The sequence below is a fragment of the Neodiprion virginianus genome, chromosome 4, assembly GCF_021901495.1.
Source record: "Neodiprion virginianus isolate iyNeoVirg1 chromosome 4, iyNeoVirg1.1, whole genome shotgun sequence".
Classification (NCBI taxonomy): Eukaryota; Metazoa; Arthropoda; class Insecta; order Hymenoptera; family Diprionidae; genus Neodiprion; species Neodiprion virginianus.
In genome coordinates, this window is record NC_060880.1 from 6,099,860 (window position 1) to 6,117,063 (window position 17,204).

General features: G+C 38.5%; 3 protein-coding genes across 13 annotated transcripts in view; 1 reads left to right on the plus strand and 2 right to left on the minus strand.

Moving 5' to 3' along the window:
* Window positions 1-11: 11 nt before the first annotated feature.
* LOC124303773 (bifunctional glutamate/proline--tRNA ligase) lies at window positions 12-7,970 on the minus strand. Its single transcript, XM_046761398.1, has 13 exons — window positions 7,804-7,970; window positions 7,150-7,329; window positions 6,243-6,658; window positions 5,726-6,077; window positions 5,430-5,601; window positions 4,943-5,344; window positions 4,312-4,765; window positions 3,921-4,175; window positions 2,102-3,661; window positions 1,341-1,742; window positions 817-1,208; window positions 507-650; window positions 12-334 (listed from the first exon to the last, which is right to left on the minus strand). The coding sequence occupies exons 1-13, from the start codon at window positions 7,844-7,846 to the stop codon at window positions 169-171; spliced, it is 4,938 nt and encodes a 1,645-aa protein (XP_046617354.1). The 5' UTR covers window positions 7,847-7,970; the 3' UTR covers window positions 12-168.
* LOC124303777 (uncharacterized) lies at window positions 7,658-12,765 on the plus strand. 7 transcript variants are annotated; one of them, XM_046761413.1, is made up of 4 exons: window positions 7,658-7,676; window positions 9,025-9,209; window positions 9,419-9,577; window positions 10,318-12,765. In XM_046761413.1, the coding sequence occupies exons 2-4, from the start codon at window positions 9,033-9,035 to the stop codon at window positions 12,133-12,135; spliced, it is 2,154 nt and encodes a 717-aa protein (XP_046617369.1). In that variant the 5' UTR covers window positions 7,658-7,676; window positions 9,025-9,032; the 3' UTR covers window positions 12,136-12,765. The 7 variants fall into 7 exon arrangements, with proteins under 7 accessions (XP_046617369.1, XP_046617368.1, XP_046617366.1 ...); XM_046761412.1 differs by lacking the exon at window positions 7,658-7,676 and adding an exon at window positions 8,269-8,399; XM_046761410.1 differs by lacking the exon at window positions 7,658-7,676 and adding an exon at window positions 8,299-8,452.
* LOC124303782 (uncharacterized) overlaps window positions 12,385-17,204 on the minus strand; it is a 40,096-nt gene continuing 35,276 nt past the window's right edge. For all 5 annotated transcript variants that reach the window (XM_046761431.1, XM_046761429.1, XM_046761428.1 and 2 more), the window contains 2 exons: window positions 15,558-15,911; window positions 12,385-14,852 (listed from right to left, as the gene is read on the minus strand). In XM_046761431.1, the coding sequence (XP_046617387.1) occupies window positions 14,250-14,852; window positions 15,558-15,911 (957 nt within the window). In that variant the 3' untranslated portion in view covers window positions 12,385-14,249. The remainder of the gene's footprint in view (window positions 14,853-15,557; window positions 15,912-17,204) is intronic.

The window sequence follows — 17,204 nt, forward strand, 5'->3', positions numbered from 1 at the left end:
AAGGCAAAAAATTCTTTCAATCATCGCATTTTCAAAAGAAGCGAACCGTTTTTATTTCATTCTAATTTTCGTGGCGTTATTTACGGTGTGTTACTCAGGTTTTGTTATACCTTTTTCGTGTATTTTGATTGTAGCTTCTTAAAAATTGATTGAAAAACGCCATTTTCTTCAGTAGCTACGTCCAAACAGAGTATAGAATTTCGGCTTGTTTTTACATTCAAGATTAATGCACCGCAACGTTTCTAGCGGCGCCGGAGGTATCGGTTGTTCAAATGGGATGCACAGACTTTTAGCTCCCATGGCTGGAGCTCCAGGCTCTTCACCAGCATCCTCTCTGTAAAAAATATTTTTATCATTGATCACAAATTAAGAAAGATGTTGAAAATTTAGTTGAAAAAAAGCTAATTGCATAGATTGTGATTCATCTAAGCCTCGAGTTCTGTTTTCAAAACAAAGAAACAAAAATTGACCCTAATTCTTAACACGTTGCCCAATATGTGTATTACCTTGCACTGTCTGCCTTGATTTTATCCTCGCACGATATTTCTCCACAGAAAGGCGCTAAGATTATATTTTTGTTATCCAAATGTGCGCAAAACTCTTTCCAATCTTCTGCTTGTTTTATATGCTGTTTCATATCCTCAAAGGCCCTGGAAAAGACGTAAGACAAAATGTTTCTTAGAATTTTATCATATGAGATATTTTTCCTTGAAATATGATTATTTAAGTTTGAGTGGAGACATAAATAGTCGTGGCTTGTCAGCAGTGAATTGAATTCTTTATACTCATTTAATAATTAAACCTGAGCCTATTCACCTAACAAACATGCTCTTTTGTATCTCTTCCAGCAGGTTTTTGATTTCTGTATTTGCTTGAGTCCGTGGTATTGTCAGCCTGGCAGAATTATCTCTGCGCACCAACGTAACTTGACTTTTCTGTAAATCTTTCGGTCCTAGTTCTATTCTCAAAGGAACACCCTTCAGCTCCCAGTGATTAAATTTCCAACCAGGACTGTAATTGTCCCTGTAATCACCCTGAACTCTCAATTTCCCTTCAATTTTCAGTTCACGCTCCAACTTGGTACACTCTGTAAGCAATTGCTGGCGCTGCTCAGGTGTACTAGACGCTGTGATTCCACAAGGAATAATGACTGCCTGCACAGCAGCCACTCTCGGAGGCAGCACTAAACCATTATCATCGCCATGGACCTAATTGTAAATAAATTAAAAAAAGTTTCACTCCAAATGGTCTAGGATTTGCGTGTTTAGACTTGGAAATGACGTTGTTTGAAGTGGTTTGAATTCGGAATACATGATTAAGGATGCTTGATTGCTACGTACCATAATCATAACACCTATTGTACGTGTTGTTATTCCCCATGAGTTTTGATAAACATATGTTTTTTCGCTACCTTCTTCAGCTCCTTCGACCTGGATATCAAACATTTTCGAAAAATTTTGTCCAAGGAAATGGCTAGTTGCACCCTGTATGGCTCTTCCACTTGCAGAAACAAAGGCTTCAACTGTCGTGGTGAAATCGCCACCAGCAAACTTTTCCTTTTCAGTTTTCCGACCCTTGACTACAGGAATTGCTAATATATCTTGATAAATTCTGGTATACAACTCTAAGATAGTTAGTACTTCTTCTTCTGCTTCAGCCTTAGTTGCAAATGCTGTATGGCCTTCTTGCCACAGAAACTCTCGAGTTCTTAGGAATGGCTGAGGATGCTTAAATTCCCATCTCTGCAATTAAAGTTCAGGCTTCAATTGTAAGATTTACATTTAAATATATATCCTAGGGCTACATAAGCAACATCTCTGAAAAAGATACACACATAAATTTATGTACAAACGAAATTGGACTTAGTAACATTAATGAAACAAAATATATATTTTCAATCATTGTTTGGTAACTTTAGATAGTCTGAAAGGGTCACAGTAATAAAGTGACTATTCATTGCTGTATTTAAACTTTCTTGGTCAACAGTTTTCTGAATTTCTAATAGTTCTAAAGTTGTGAAATAGCCATTTCCATTGATGCTTCGTTACACTAACGTTACACTTGGACTTAATGATTTCTAATAATTTTCATAAAATCTCACCACAACGTTGTTCCATTGATTAAGCTTGAGAGGCAAGTCCCGGTGAGATTTTAACCACTTAGCATATGCTGGGTACATCACCGTCTCCGAAGTAGGTCTTATGGCAATTGGTTCTGCTAATTCAGAGTCGCCACTCTTCGTTACCCATGCTACTTCAGGGGCAAAGTCGGCAATGTGCGCTTTTTCCTTTTCAAGAACACCCCGGCTCACAAATATAGGGAAATAACAGTTTTGGACCCCAAGTTTCTTTATCTCACTGTCAAACCAGTCCTTTATAACTTCCCAAATGTGGTAACTCCAGGGTCTGAGGACATAACAACCTGACACATCATAATACTCGATCATCTCTCCTTTAGTGATGACTTGTGAGTACCATTCTGAAAGGCTTTCATTTTTTTTGGCCTCTAGGCCTAATCTTGTGCCAGTTTTAGTTATTTCTTTATCTTTCGTTGCTGCTTCCTTCGCACTCTTATTAACACTCGCTGGTTTCTTTGACTGGCTATCTGATTTCTTAGCATCTCTGGCAGGAGCCGAAGAACTAGACGGTTTCCAGTCTTGTCCTGAAGCAGTCTTGTACTCAGTTTTTAAATTCAAAAGAATTTTCACTTCCTGATCGACAATTTTCTTATCCGCCTTAACAGCTTTGAGGTCGCGTACTTTATCACCTTGTTTTTTAATTTCGTTTGATATTTTCTCTACATTATCGTTCTTAGTTTCAACTTTTACTGCTGCCGAGGGGACTGTTTCTGGTTTCCATTCTTTACCAACTTTGATTTTGTACTCTGCCTTCAAAGCAAGTAGGGTTTTCACTTCTTCGTCGATGACACTCTTACCTGCCTTTTCTGACTTCAACTGCCTCACTTTGTCTCCTTGCTTTGCAATCTGAACAGATATTTCTGCTCCAGGATCCATTTTTTTCTCCCCTTCTGCTTTCCGAGCAGGCACAGTTCCAGGCTTCCAGTCCTGACCCGTCGCCAACTTATACTCTGCCTTCAAACTCAAAAGCGTTTTTACCTCTGCTTCAACTACTTTTTTATCAGCTTTTTCTCCTTTAAGTACTCTCACTTTATCACCTTGCTTTGCTATTTCATCACATATTATTTCCGCGCTTCTGTCACCGGCTATTTTATCCTCTCTCTTTACTCCATCTGTCGCCATCCCTACCGGTGTGACTCCAGGTTTCCAGTCTTGTCCAGTCGCACTTTTATACTCAGCCTTCAAGTTCAAAAGTGTTTTTACTTCTACTTCGACTAACTTTTTCTCTGCCTTCTCCCCTTTTAGTTGTCTGACTTTATCGCCTTGCTTTGAAATCTCACCAGATATAATCTCGGCGCTTCGGTCGTTGTTACTTGTTTTACTCGCAGCAGGAGCTGCCACTGCTCCAGGCTTCCAATCGGCACCCGTAGCTGCTTTGTATTCTGCTTTTAGGGCTAACAAAGTCTTTACTTCTTGCTCGATCACTTTCTTTTCCGCCTTAGCAGCCTTGAGCTCTCGGACTTTTTCACCCTGCGCAGCAACTTTTGTGCTTAGGTCCTCTTCATTATTGCCGACAGTATTTAACTAAAACAAATAATCGGCACTTTTACCATTTTATTCTGACCCATTAGAATGTAATGAGAAAAGATTTTGACGAGGACAAAAACTAATGGACAAAAAGAAACTGTATTGGGAATATTTAAGGAATTTGAATGCCTCGTCTATATCAACATTAAATATACAATTTAATAAACCATATGGCAAAGGATGTGGAGCAAAGATAACCCACCTGTTCTTCAACAGGCCATATCAACACCTTTCACTAAATCATAGAGGGACAAACCTCTTTTGGTGACTGGCTGGTTTCGGCAGTTGCCTTAGTTGAGGAAGTAGTAGGGGAAGCTACAGGTAAAGTGGTGGGAGAGGTGGCGTGACCATCAGGCACATGGAATAAAATCAGAGGCTGTTCCCTCGAAGAGTGTGGGCTTGCCCGAGCATAAGGAACGTCGCAGCGAAAGAATCCTTTCCTTTGCAACTGGATTATGTCGCCCTTGACCACCCTTTTCAGTTCAACTTCACCTAGCAATGTTACCTCTTTCTGTGAAAAAGGAGATTTTGTATGGCAATTAGTATATTTAAAATTTTGCATCATACGAGATTCGGTTTGAAGCCTAAACAAGATTTGAAGACTTAAGATGATAACAATTAGGTTTTTCCGAAAATGTTCAACTTACCCTTGTATTTTTGGCGACAAAATCTTTGAAATCGTCATCCTTTCCTAGTACTGCCTTACTGATAATGTGGTTAAAATAAACGGCATAACATGGTATCAAGTTTGACTCTTCGACCTTATCCTTTGTTACACTTTTATCTTGGCAGAGCCAAGTAAGCTTGAGGGTTGATTTGAAATCTTTATTATCAAGATTCAATCTCGCCTCAATCTCTGTTATTTTGCCATTCTCTTTCTTTATTTTCTGGATTAAAATATTTCCCCAATTTATAAAGGTTGCGTTCTGACCTTCAATCAGAACTTCGGCATCATCTTTTTCGATAAGCAGATTGGGTCCGATCCGCACTCTTTTAGTACCCTGAGTGGGATCTTTCGGATGATTTTGAACTGTAAGCCATCCCTCTGTTGCATCTAATACACGAACAGGTATCGTTTGATCTTGTGAGAGAGCTGTATACCTAGAACAATAAATCAATTACCTATTTTTACTCGAAATATGAGTTTCTATTCCTGCTCTGTACAGAGATACATAGGAAGAATAGAACCAAAAGCGCTTATCTATGCGCAAAGAACAGCACTTTCGTGAAAAATAAACCCAAAAAATTAAAACAAAATTATAGTAAAAAATTCAGTACCTTGCAGCAATAGGATCGATAACTTTTTTGTTAAACGACCAAATTTTATCCCATTCCATAAATACGACGGATTTTGAACTACCCTGCGCTATGATAAATTGTTTTAATCCCTCCACAGTCATTCCTCGACGTAAAATACCTCTTACTGTGGGAAAACGAGGGTCGTCCCAACCATCTACGAGTCCTTCAGCTACAAACCACGTTAATTTTCGCTTTGACAATACAGTGTGTGTCATGTTAAGTCTTGAGTATGCCCAAATATGTGGCCGCCGAAGATTAAGGGCCTCTATAAACCAATAGAACTGAGCATCTCGGTCGTGGTATTCAGTTGTGCGAAGCGTATGAGTTACTCCTTCAATTGCGTCAACGATTGGGCAAGCAAAATCGTATGTTGGGTAAACCCTGAGCAAATAAACTAACAGTTAAAATTTTTCGCCAACAGTGAACAATTTTTAGGTAAAATGGAGAGAAGAAGTCGATTACACACTTGTATTCAGTGCCTGTACGAGGGTGGGGCTCAGGTTTACAGCGATAAATTGTGGGATCACGCATACATCCGTTAACTGATTCGTAATCAATTTTGGCTCTCACACAGCACTCTTTGCCACGGCTGCTAGCTTTCTTCATCTCTTCCCACAGTTCCAAATTCTTCTCTACACCTGAAGGAGAGATTCATGGTGATCAACGAGATACAGATAAACGCTTTGTTGAAAAAGAAGTTTTGCTTCTCTTATTCTATGTCGATCAAACATATCAATTTATCATAAGCAGCAAACCACTTACTGTTATCTCTGTTCACAGAAGGCAATTTCTGGTCGCGCTGCTCCTTCATAGTGATTGCTGGAGTATCGTCAACATATGCCTTGCCCTCAGTCAACATTTGCTGGCAATATTTAAGCATTAAATCAAAGTATTGTGAGGTGTGGGTAAATCGGTCCGGTTTTATTTGCAGCATTTCCAAGTCCTGCAAGATGGCTTCTTCAAATTCGACGGATTCCTTAGCCGGATTTGTATCATCGAACCGCATGATTAATTGCCCTTGGAAATTGTCAGCGTAATATTGATTCAACAGAGCCGCCTTTGCATGGCCGATATGAAGATAGCCGCTAGCTTCTGGTGGAAAACGTACTACCACCTAAACACAAGTAAACTTCATTATCTTTCCCAATTATCAGCTATGAAAATTGGAGTTACAAGGTGAATCAAGTGGTTTCGAAATCAAATCAAAGGCTCCTACTGAGTGATAAGTGAAGTTTGTGTCAGCTCAAAAATAAATTATTTAAATCAGCCAGCAATTTACCTTCCCCATCTCAGCACCAGGTAATTCTATGAATTTTCCTTGTTCTTTTCTGGCACCTCCACCCTTCGGTGCTTTGTTCATTTTGCCAACAGTATCAGGTTTGTCTTTCGCAGGTGTAGCGTTTGCTTTAATTGTATCTATGGACGTTTTGATAGCAGGCAATGAAAGCACATGCTTATACCATCGCGTGATGTTTGGATATTTTGCACTGTCTTGCCAACGTGATTGGCTATACAGTGCTGCAAAGACAGAGATATCTGCAATTGTAAACCTCTTAGAAGCTAGCCATGTTTTTGGTGTCAACGAGCGCTCCAAGTAAGCCAGAGCCTCTTCTATAGACTGCGAACATTTGAGAGGACCAATCGAGAAGGATAGCCAATGGTCAACCTCGGTTCTTTCCAAAGCACCCTCTCCACCTACAAAACAACAAATCGCATTAAAATATGAGTTCTCTACTTAAAGTTACAGAGATATACAAGAATAACTATGATATGATTTAGATATAGCTGATGTAACTCTACACAATAACTTTACCACGATAAAAAAACAATCGTTTACTAAAAATTAGTAAATTGCAAAGGATTTACAGATGTTAGCATGAGAAAAAATATAATATTATTATTAAACTAAGTCAAGTGTTGCATCTAATGAGATCATAACAGATGAAAATTCCAGCTTTGGTCAGAATTAACAGCCAGATGTTGTAACGTTCATTTGAACGGGTTAGTGAAATCCGTAAATCAAAATTTTGTGAAATACCTTCAATCCCCAATACTTTTATAGAAGTATGAGGATAAAATTGAACTGTGTTTTTTTTTATTTTCACAGAGTTTAAGACATTTGGTAGCTAACTCTGACTGCTAGCTTCAGCTTCACGTATATAAAATAATTCTTTCTAGATACTTGCCATACAACGCTGAGTCTATGGTACGTGCCAGATATCGAATTGCTTCGTTGTTGTTTTCCCCAATTAAAGCACCTTCTTTATCAAAGAGTTGAATATTGCTAGATCCCTTGATCTCAGACCAGGATACATCTACCTTAAGTTTCCCATCGTTGCGAAGCAACTCAGTTATGGCCAATGCACCTGTGTGTGACAATAAGTGTGTACATTAAATTACATGTACAATTCATAAGGCATATGACCATCGAATTAAGCGATAAATGTGTAAATGAGTAAAACGTAGTTAAGTTGTATGAAACATGTACCAAAAAAATATAGTTTGAATAGCACTCAACTGATAAAACTATTTAAGTGCAGGTTGATTAATCAGAATGATGCAATATTAGTGATAACAAATGTGATATCATGCAGTTGAGTTAGTAAATAGCGAGGAGAAATTTAAAGCGACTCGAGTTCAAACTTTAGATGAAAATTTAATTAAATTCAATGGTTCCCGATAAAAGCGGCTTGCAGATTTTCGTTAATCTTAAGTAAGTAAAAAATTACACGTTGCAATCAGTAGGTTATCGTGACAGCCGTGTTCCAAGAATACTATTTACCACCATTCACGCGGTGTTTGTCATTACAGAGAAGAATATTTTATTCAGTTTCCATTACCTAACGGTGGATTATGAGGGCTGGCGATTAGTTTGAAAGACATTTTTTATCGCCTGATACTAACACGCCTACCGCACGCCGGACACGGTGCTTCGGTATCTCTCAAAATAGAAGCAGATATCCGAAACGTGTAAAAGAGGAATTTCAGGTTAGCGGAAAGGTACAACTGGCGCACGTGTGGCCAGAGCCGAGATTAAAGTACTGCATATATGTAGCCTTGTAAGTAGTGGGCTTCCGGCAGAGAGCGAATTGAATAGTTATAAATACAAATTAGATAAATTAAAATAACGTCTGGTCAATTACGTTGCTATTTTTAAGCATGCCGTTTCACCTGCGGAGCTTCACATACGGCCATGTATGTTCAACGTGTTATTATATTCTGTCATAAAGCGAATACTTTATTTATAATACACGATTACACAATGTGCAATGGCGAGGTTGAGAACCTCATGTGTGTTCAGCGAAAGTAGAGCACCTCACAGAACTTTTTGAAACTTCATAGGGGGCCTCGAAATCTCGAACTTCTGTCAATGTCAACTAAAGGCATTATCAAGGCAGTTTCTTGCTCTCCAATTGAATTACAGTGACCATACACGGTATGACTCGGATTGAAAAAATTATTGCACGGTCCAAGAACCTGTAAGTTACTGTAAGTTAGCTGAAAAGCGAGGTTGATACTCAAGGTTGAGAACATTCTGTTATGTAAAAATATTGTTCTTTTTATTGGCCAGATGGCAGGTTTTGTCAGTCAGTAGTCCTTCGAGGTTCGAGCTTTGGACCCGTTTTGTATTTTAGAGTTTTCTAGTTTCATCTGTGAAAGTGTGAAGCCAGTGAGAGATACAGAGTTTGAAAAAGGCGATATCTTTAGCTTATTACTGATGTGCAGTAACTAGTTGTTACCTCGCGTAAAGTTCGCAATCTGGAACCCGAGGAGTTTCATTTCTTTTGTACAATTATAGAAATATTCCGCGTTAATAGTATAAGCACAATATCGCGTCACATACGTCAGTAAATCGTACATACACAAGCAGTAATACGATAATTTAACAAATAAATCCATTTTTCCATACACTCTTCCTCGATTTCCTCGTTTATTTATTTTCCTACTTACATGCGTGGTGATTCCATGGTAAGTTAATAAACGAATAAAAAACATCCTTTTCAATCATTAATTATACACAATCTAGAAAGTTACACGATTCTCTTCTGTTTTCATTATAGTCGCAACGATGGTTGATAGCAGTGGAGAATACGTTCTTCAGTGGGAAGGACACGCTAGCCATGTCACAGAGAGATTCAGCGGACTTTTGGCCCGACAATCCCTTGTCGATATTACCCTGATTTGCCAGGAACAAAGGCTGCGCGTCCACAAGCTAGTACTTGCATCGTGCAGCCTTTACTTTGAGGTAACTTATTTTATTCTTTATATCTCTTTACGACTGATCGTTACTTTCATTCCTTGATTCTGAGCTTATGTTTTTTACGCCTTATGTTCACTGTACGCTGATGTCGGACACGAATTTGGACACACCGATCAAACTAAACAGTCAAATTTCATGTAGTATATTTTAGACGTCTAAAAGTGATACTAATTTTCATCATATGTGTATATTAGGAAATGTTGGAGCAAGATCTGGGCCAGGAGCCGACAGTTCTATTCAGCGACATCAATTTCGAAGTTTTGAAATCGATGGTTGAATTCATGTACTGCGGAGAAACGAATATTTCGAAACAGCACTTGGAACCTTTACTTCAAGCTGCTATAGTGTTTAAGGTAAGTCTGCGCGGTACACTGTTCAATTGTAATTAGCGTATAAGTCATGAAACAACCGATTCTACATGCAAGTATAATTCAATGGTTTTATGTGCAATATTTATGCGTTTAACATGTCAAAACGATATTTCCTTCCTAAAAATTCATAAGCGGAACTTGTTCTAGGTGCGAGAAGTTAGACATCTTGAAAATGACTAGCGTACTTGCTATACCTCAAGGACTCGCAGTAATTGAAAACTTTACATTTGGCAATAACAAAATAGTTGTGCATGTTTCCGTCACCAATCGCTCTCGGGTAACAACAATAACTTATAACGTAAATATTTCGGGAAAGAGAAAATGGTGTTGCAAGGTACAACTTGAATATACGTAGTAATTACGTAGTATAAATTGTTTGAGATTGATAATATCTGGTATTTTTTTTCATCGGTTTGCATTGTTCAAATCTGTTGAGCAGTCAAGCAAATAAACAGAATAAGAACAACAAAATACCTTTTCTTATTCAAATACATTCGTTATAAAGCAAGCTGCATGTTTTCAGTTGGGTTAATTTAGTATCACGTAAACTTTGTATAACTGAGACGTGTATTTTTCATGTATAAATGTACGACCCTTGTTTTAGATTTTCTCAACTGTGCACCTAGAAAAAGTTAAATTTAATAGTCAATCAGAAACCTAGCATGAGATTTCTTGATATGCTGAAAACATTGTACTAACTGCAGTGACTACTTTTTTTTCAGGTGAAAGAACTCGCTTCTATTGTCAAAAATGTGATTGGAGCTAAAAATATCAACACAGATGAAACAAGCGATTGTTTGGAAGAATTTTGTGAAGAAAATGCCAATGATTTGGCAGAGGAAAGTGATTACAGTTTATTCAGTGACAATGACTGTAGGCAGACTTTGACGTGGAATAAAATTGGAGTAGATATATACCCCAGAAATGACACAGATGAAAGTACTGATGCAGCATATCTGAATGATGACAATTCATCAACACACGACACCGATGCAAGAAATTCTGATCAATCTCAAGCAACGTTATCTTTCATTGACGTTGCACGTAAAAACATCGAGCAAACCTACCCTGATGTTCCCAGTGCTGTGAATCCGGCATTGAAATTTGATATACACAGAATTAGTACTGCAGATAGTGTAAATGCCGATACCAACATGTTTTGCAACGATAAAAGCGGCAGGCAACCTGTGCTTTATGAACAATGCTGTGATTTTGTAAATACTGATACAACCTTTGACCGATGTATGGATATCCCTTTGCCTTTATCTCAATCTCGCATCGAAGAAAAATGCGAAACTATCTATCAGTCAATGCCTGAATTTCAAGAATTTACGAGAACCGTTGATAAATATTTGAAGGTTTACACGCACAAAAAGAGACGTAACTTTAGTGGAAGACTAGAGAACCGGCTGGTTAAATTGACTGAGAATTCACCCGAACTAGCGAATAACAACTGTATAGATTTGAAAGATGAACCGTCGAGGAATGAAACTGAACTGGAAAGCGAGTATATTTTAGGTTTAGGACCCAAAATTGTAGAGAACATATCAGATTTGACAAGTAGTGATACCTCGGAGGAAAGTGTCGTCTCAACTGCATCTGTTGACATCGACACTACTGTCAACTTTAATAATAAACATGCCAGACAAATGAAAGAGATTTTCACAAATGAGCAATTAGATCCCACCATTTTTAGATCCAATTCCATACAGTGTCCACCAACATTACGAAGAAGTGTGAGGCTGAGCCAGCACGAAAACGACGATTCCACAAACGATAAGACTCTCCAGGACATGGAGAGAAGAAGGGATATGCGGAAAAATTCTATGACAATAAAACGCAGGAACAAGGACTCAGATTACAGTGAATCAGATGAGAATAAAGCGAGTCCACTAAGCTCGGTGGCAAAATGCTCAGATCCACGAAGATCACTGCGAAGTAATAGCAAGTTTATTGCACGTAGAAGCAAAAGCCATTTATCACTATCCAAGGATATCAACAGAAGTGAAGAGAAAGTGATAGCTAATGGTAAATTGAAGCCAGATAAATTGCAGATAATAAAACCAGAGCCAGGGGAAAAGTTTTCAAATAAATTCAACACCATAGCTACTGTGAGTCGAGTACTGTGGGGTGACATGTCAGACTGTTTGGAAAACAGCGAGAACAATATTGAGGACTATATGGACTATTCGCCGAGCAAGGAGATCCCGTTTGCCGTTGGACTATTGCCGCTTCGTGCTGCCCTCGAAAGGATGCAAGCCACACCCGATTATCAGCCGCGGAAAACCCGATCCTCTGTGATGCTGTTTAGGCAGGAGTTTAACGGTGTTAAAAGAAAAAGCTGTGGTGGTAGCAGCGCCGACTCAAATAATGGCAGCGCAAAACGACAGAACACTCAATCTCCTGGTGATAATTTGAACAGCAATACTGTTTGTCACGTTCGCATTACTGCGAGTCATTCACAGCCTGTGGTTAGGCCTCGACGAAAATCGTTGAACGAGGAAGTAGCCGCCCGGACGAATATAACCAGTCGGCAATGACACAGATTGTTATATTTATACGTAAATTCTCTCTGCATCAAATTTAGCACATTATATTGTAGATTCATAATGAGTATTCTCAGAACGTACTTATACCTACAATCATGTAGGTATTTTATTCTGTGTGTAATTCACACATTCATGTCGTATTAATAACTCGTTATTTAGATTTTAACATCAATTAAGTATGTTGTTATAACATCGGAAGATACATTGCATTTTTATTTATAATTTTCTTTTTCTCTGCGCATATCACCAACCAAATAACTTAATTGGAATTCTATTGTGCATACGTTATACTGATTGTCGGTACGTGTAGAGCAATTTTCTTTTCTGTGCGATCAACCCTGTTCGCTAATCTGGAATTGTTAATTTGTTCCTTATCGTTGTCGTATTTGCAGAACATGTTATTTTAAGAGCGTTAAGTTTGTTGCGTAAAGTCGCATGGAGTTGAAGCAATTTAATTATACATATAATCGTTGTAAAAAAATTCAAAAATTATATCGTATATCGAAATGAAATTGGCACTCGGCATACGGTGTAGACATTATATATGAAAAATAGGAATGTTACTGTAAATAATTGAAGCCGTTCGTGTATATTTTCTTAAATAAAAATCTTATTGAATTATTTTTCCAATTATATTTCGTCGAACCGTAACTGATGAAAATAATTACATCAGGTGCCCCGAATTTGACTGCGAGGAAATGTTATCCAAATTTTACATTCAAAAGTAATTAATATTAAGAAAAAAGACGCGAACAAAATTTCTTAAAGAAATTTTATACCGTAAGTTCGTAATTTTTTTCCACTCAAGCGCCTCGTCCTATGCAACCCGCAAAGCACTTTATTAGTTGATGCGACTCCAATGTCAGAGTGATAATACAATAAACTACTTTTTCCGCAAACAAGTAGTCGCGATTATTTTAAATTTTATGCATTTGATAAAATGCTTCATTTCCCACTAACAACGAGCTGTTTGGTACATCAATTACGCACCTCACACGACGTTGTCTCGCTAACAATAAGTTGAACGTTTAAATGCCCTGGAACCACTCGCAATCGGTTCTTCTTCAATAAGAGCTATTGCACTTAGGTCTCTGAAATATTTATGTCTACTATATTAATCATCTTTCTCTCCAATACATACCGAATCATTTAAAGATATAATGTGCCGCATGATTGCGATCATAGGATGAGAAAATACCTGTACACAAGTAAATTTTTTTATAGAATCTGGCTGTTTTTGTATTCTAGAACAATATAATTTTGAGACAGGTGATACGATATGTAGTGGAAAATCTGTTCTTTGACTTAATAAAGATTTTTTTGTGTTGGTTTGTATTAAATGAATACTTATCATACTTACAAGGTAATAATACATATAATTATAATAATTATACACTATTAATTTACCTATTCAGAAATATTAAAATATACATGTGTCGGGGTGTTTCCGGAAAAGAAAGACGTCGTACACCATCGCTATTTTTCACTGCTTTCTTACTCATTTCTCACCATAAAAATTTATTGTGCATTCGATCTGTGATTTAATTTATAAGAAACCCCGCGCAGCCATGCTTGATCTGCTGTAATCGATTGACTCGACAGTCATCGGTGTAGCCAAATGCGGTCAGTATAACAATCGTTTTATAAAATAAAATTTTCTCATCGATTCAATTCAACGGACATAAAGTTAAAGTTTTCCGCCCGGAGAATAATAATTAATGTACGAATTCATTTCACACTCCAATACAGAACTTTCTTTATCCGTCAATTAAATACCCTGACAGATGTATATTTCTAACTACGTTCCTCCGAATACTAAACTCAATACGATATAGTTTAGGGTACTTTGTACAGTATATTGCATTATACGTATATTATTATAATAATAATAATAATAATAAAAATAATAATAATAATAATAATTGTCTCTCTCGTATTTGTTGCGGTTAATTTTTTTTGTGTTTTCTTCCTGTTTTTTCGTCTCCGTTTCCTCGTTCTCCCCATTTCCTTTCTCTCTCTCTCTCTCTCCATCTCTCTCTCTCTCTCGTTCTCTCCGAAAACCTGCATTACACATGATTATACATTAAAGTGATACCGGAGGCAGGTCAGCCTTGTTCAACCGTGGTGGCGGCCACGGATTGAGGTTGACTCTGGGGCTGGCTGAGGTTTATCTGTGGAGGCTGCTGCATCTGGTTGAGCCGACGCACGCGAAGCAGCCGGTAAGCGAGCCATCTGTGCGTCGCAACTGCGGCGGTGCCTTCCTGGCTGACGGCGACGACTTCGCGTTGCATCTGAAGCCGATGCAGCATAGCGCCGGCGATAAGGGCGGACACTACGGCCGACAGCGATACTATGACGAACAGGGCGCTGAATCCGGGTATCGGAAGACAGATACCGTAGACGACCTCCTCCCTGATCCTGCCTTGAAATACGGTCACTGCCTCGGCGTGGGCGTCCGGACTGAAGGCGAGATCCGCCTCCGAGATCACCTCGTAGAGACCGCTGACACCGACGTCCGCGCTTCTCGCCTTCCGGTCGGAAACCACTACCGATCTTTTCTGACGCGTTGCTACCGGCGATCCGCCTCCCGACGAGAGTGATTCACCGGCGTGCAGTGGCTGCTCCTTTTCCAGGTTCCGCGGACCGTGTGGGAACTTCTCTTCTGTCGGGTTGTTATCCTCTTGCTGCTGCAGGCGCCGAAGCGGTTCCTGGGGAGGTCATTTTTCAACGTGTATTCATGCGATGTGTTACACAGATATTTTATCGAGGTAACATCCCTGAGTACGTGAAATTTATTGTGTCAATTCACCCTTAAAACGGATCGAGCCATTCGTATAATTACTATTAACAATCACAAAAGAATATTTTACATAATAAATTCATGGCTAGTGCAATACAGGTCCGAACATAGATTTGTTTTGCAGCATAGTCAGTTTTTATTCGCAAATTTCCACACTCGCAGTAAAACGGAAATGGCATATTTGCTGAGCAAAACGGTACCGTGTTAAGTCAAATTGGACTAATGGTGTACCTTCAACCTTACGACAACTAAATGCATTTGGTTTACTAAAAATCATCCCATCATCAATCAAATAATGTCGTAAAATGTGATTTTTCACGTTTAAACAGCAACTACCCACAACCGATTTAGCGAACCGGTTGAAACCGTTATAGTTCTGGAGAATAAAACTAGATATTCTCACCCTATAATATGTTTTCAATTTCCGTGACACAGCATGATGGTTCTCTGAACTTCAGAGGAATTTAAACGACTGCAATGGGTATACCAAATAGAGTAAAATACACCTGACTTCAGTTGCGGTTTATTATCGCCTACGGTTGCTCTCCCAGAGTTTTTTCAAACCAATTCTATTATCTAGAAAAGTGAGAAACGTAACTTCTCAGACGCTTACCAAGAACGGATACGACTGGCCCATAAGACTCTCAGAGTCTTCCTGCTGGGGTTCGACTATCGGTGCTGGTTGACGTTGACTCGTCTGGGCCTCGGCCTTCGGAGACGAAGACTTTTCGGCAACGGTTGGAAACTGCGGTTCACCTTGAGAGGCGACTTCACCTGCACCGTTTTCGATAATGTCCTCGTAAATAGAAGCGTCCTCGTCCACTTCGCCGGTCGTTGCGGTTGTCGTTGCCGATGCGGTGTAAGTAAGTATCGACGGTGCCTGATGGTCTTTACGCTTTTGAGCGAAGTGGCTTATCTGACCGTCCAATTGGCAATGATCGAGGCAACCGTGCCTGCAGATCTCTACCTTCACGATGATGACAAACAGGCTGATTAGCATGGTGGGTATTACATAGAAATTTCAAATATTACAGGGTTCAATTGACAATGTATTTAATCTAACAATTTCGGTAGTTTAGAATTGTTTTTTTGCATTGCATGATACGTTTAGGAAGTTTCTGCAGTAACTATATTTAAGTCAGAAATTTTATTGTAAGCTCTAAAATTGAAATATGTACCTTAATAATAAAAATTTATATTTTTACGCTGTGAAAACTTTTTTCTGATTCTCCGTTGGTACAAAAATACGGGTGTTAACAATCGTAAATAATTACAACCGCGGTTTCGAACGTGTTGCTTCGTAGGTGTATAAAAATAAGATTAGTTAACGTAAAATTCGAATCCGAGGTAGATGAAAGTACGAAAAAAGGGAATAGGAAGAACGTCAATAAAATTCCAAAAAAGATTACGAAGGAAGCAATCATAAGTCGGTTGAATGCAGAGAATACGAACACGCGATTTCAGATATAACGTGCAACCGCATATATTGGCATACCTATACCTTCGATGTATTATATGTACACATATATAAGTATAATGATACCTGAAATTTAATTCCGTCGGACGGATCGTAATTGCAACATATTTCCGCGAAGTAATCTTTCTGCAAAGGGGAATATTTCATCCGATGCGAACAAACGCATACGCATATATATACACATACGGATAGTTGTATACGTACATATATACCTACACACGTATACAGTGATTACCGCATAGCGAAGGAAACAAATTGTATTATAACTGCAGAATGTTGTTGTTTTTTTTTTTTTTTTTGGCTTTTTTCTTGAGGAGGGCGGCAAGAGTTTCGAGTACAACGGTTAACGCGTGTGTGTTTCGGTTGAGGATCGGTTTAACTTCCTTGAGGGAAAAATTGCCGCTGAGAGAAGCCGTTCATTGATGAAAGCAAAAAGAATATAACAGTCATGCGTACGTTATGAGGTATGCATGTGAGTCGTAAAACCGTGAAACACGTCAAGCAATCGTCGTTGTATAAGTACCTACCTACCTACTTTGAAATCGTTTCCATATACGCACGTACCGTATAACATGATATACATATAGTATAAAAGGTATAAGATAATATGTATAAGGTAATTCAATAAACGCATCAGATTATATAGGAAGGAAATATTTACGATTTGTTATAGTTGAGATTATGCGTCGATAAGAGAATGAATCATGACCGAATTTATAACGACTGATCGAAACGCTTCTGGATGAGAAATATTAATTATTTCTAACGCTGCCTATGGGTTAT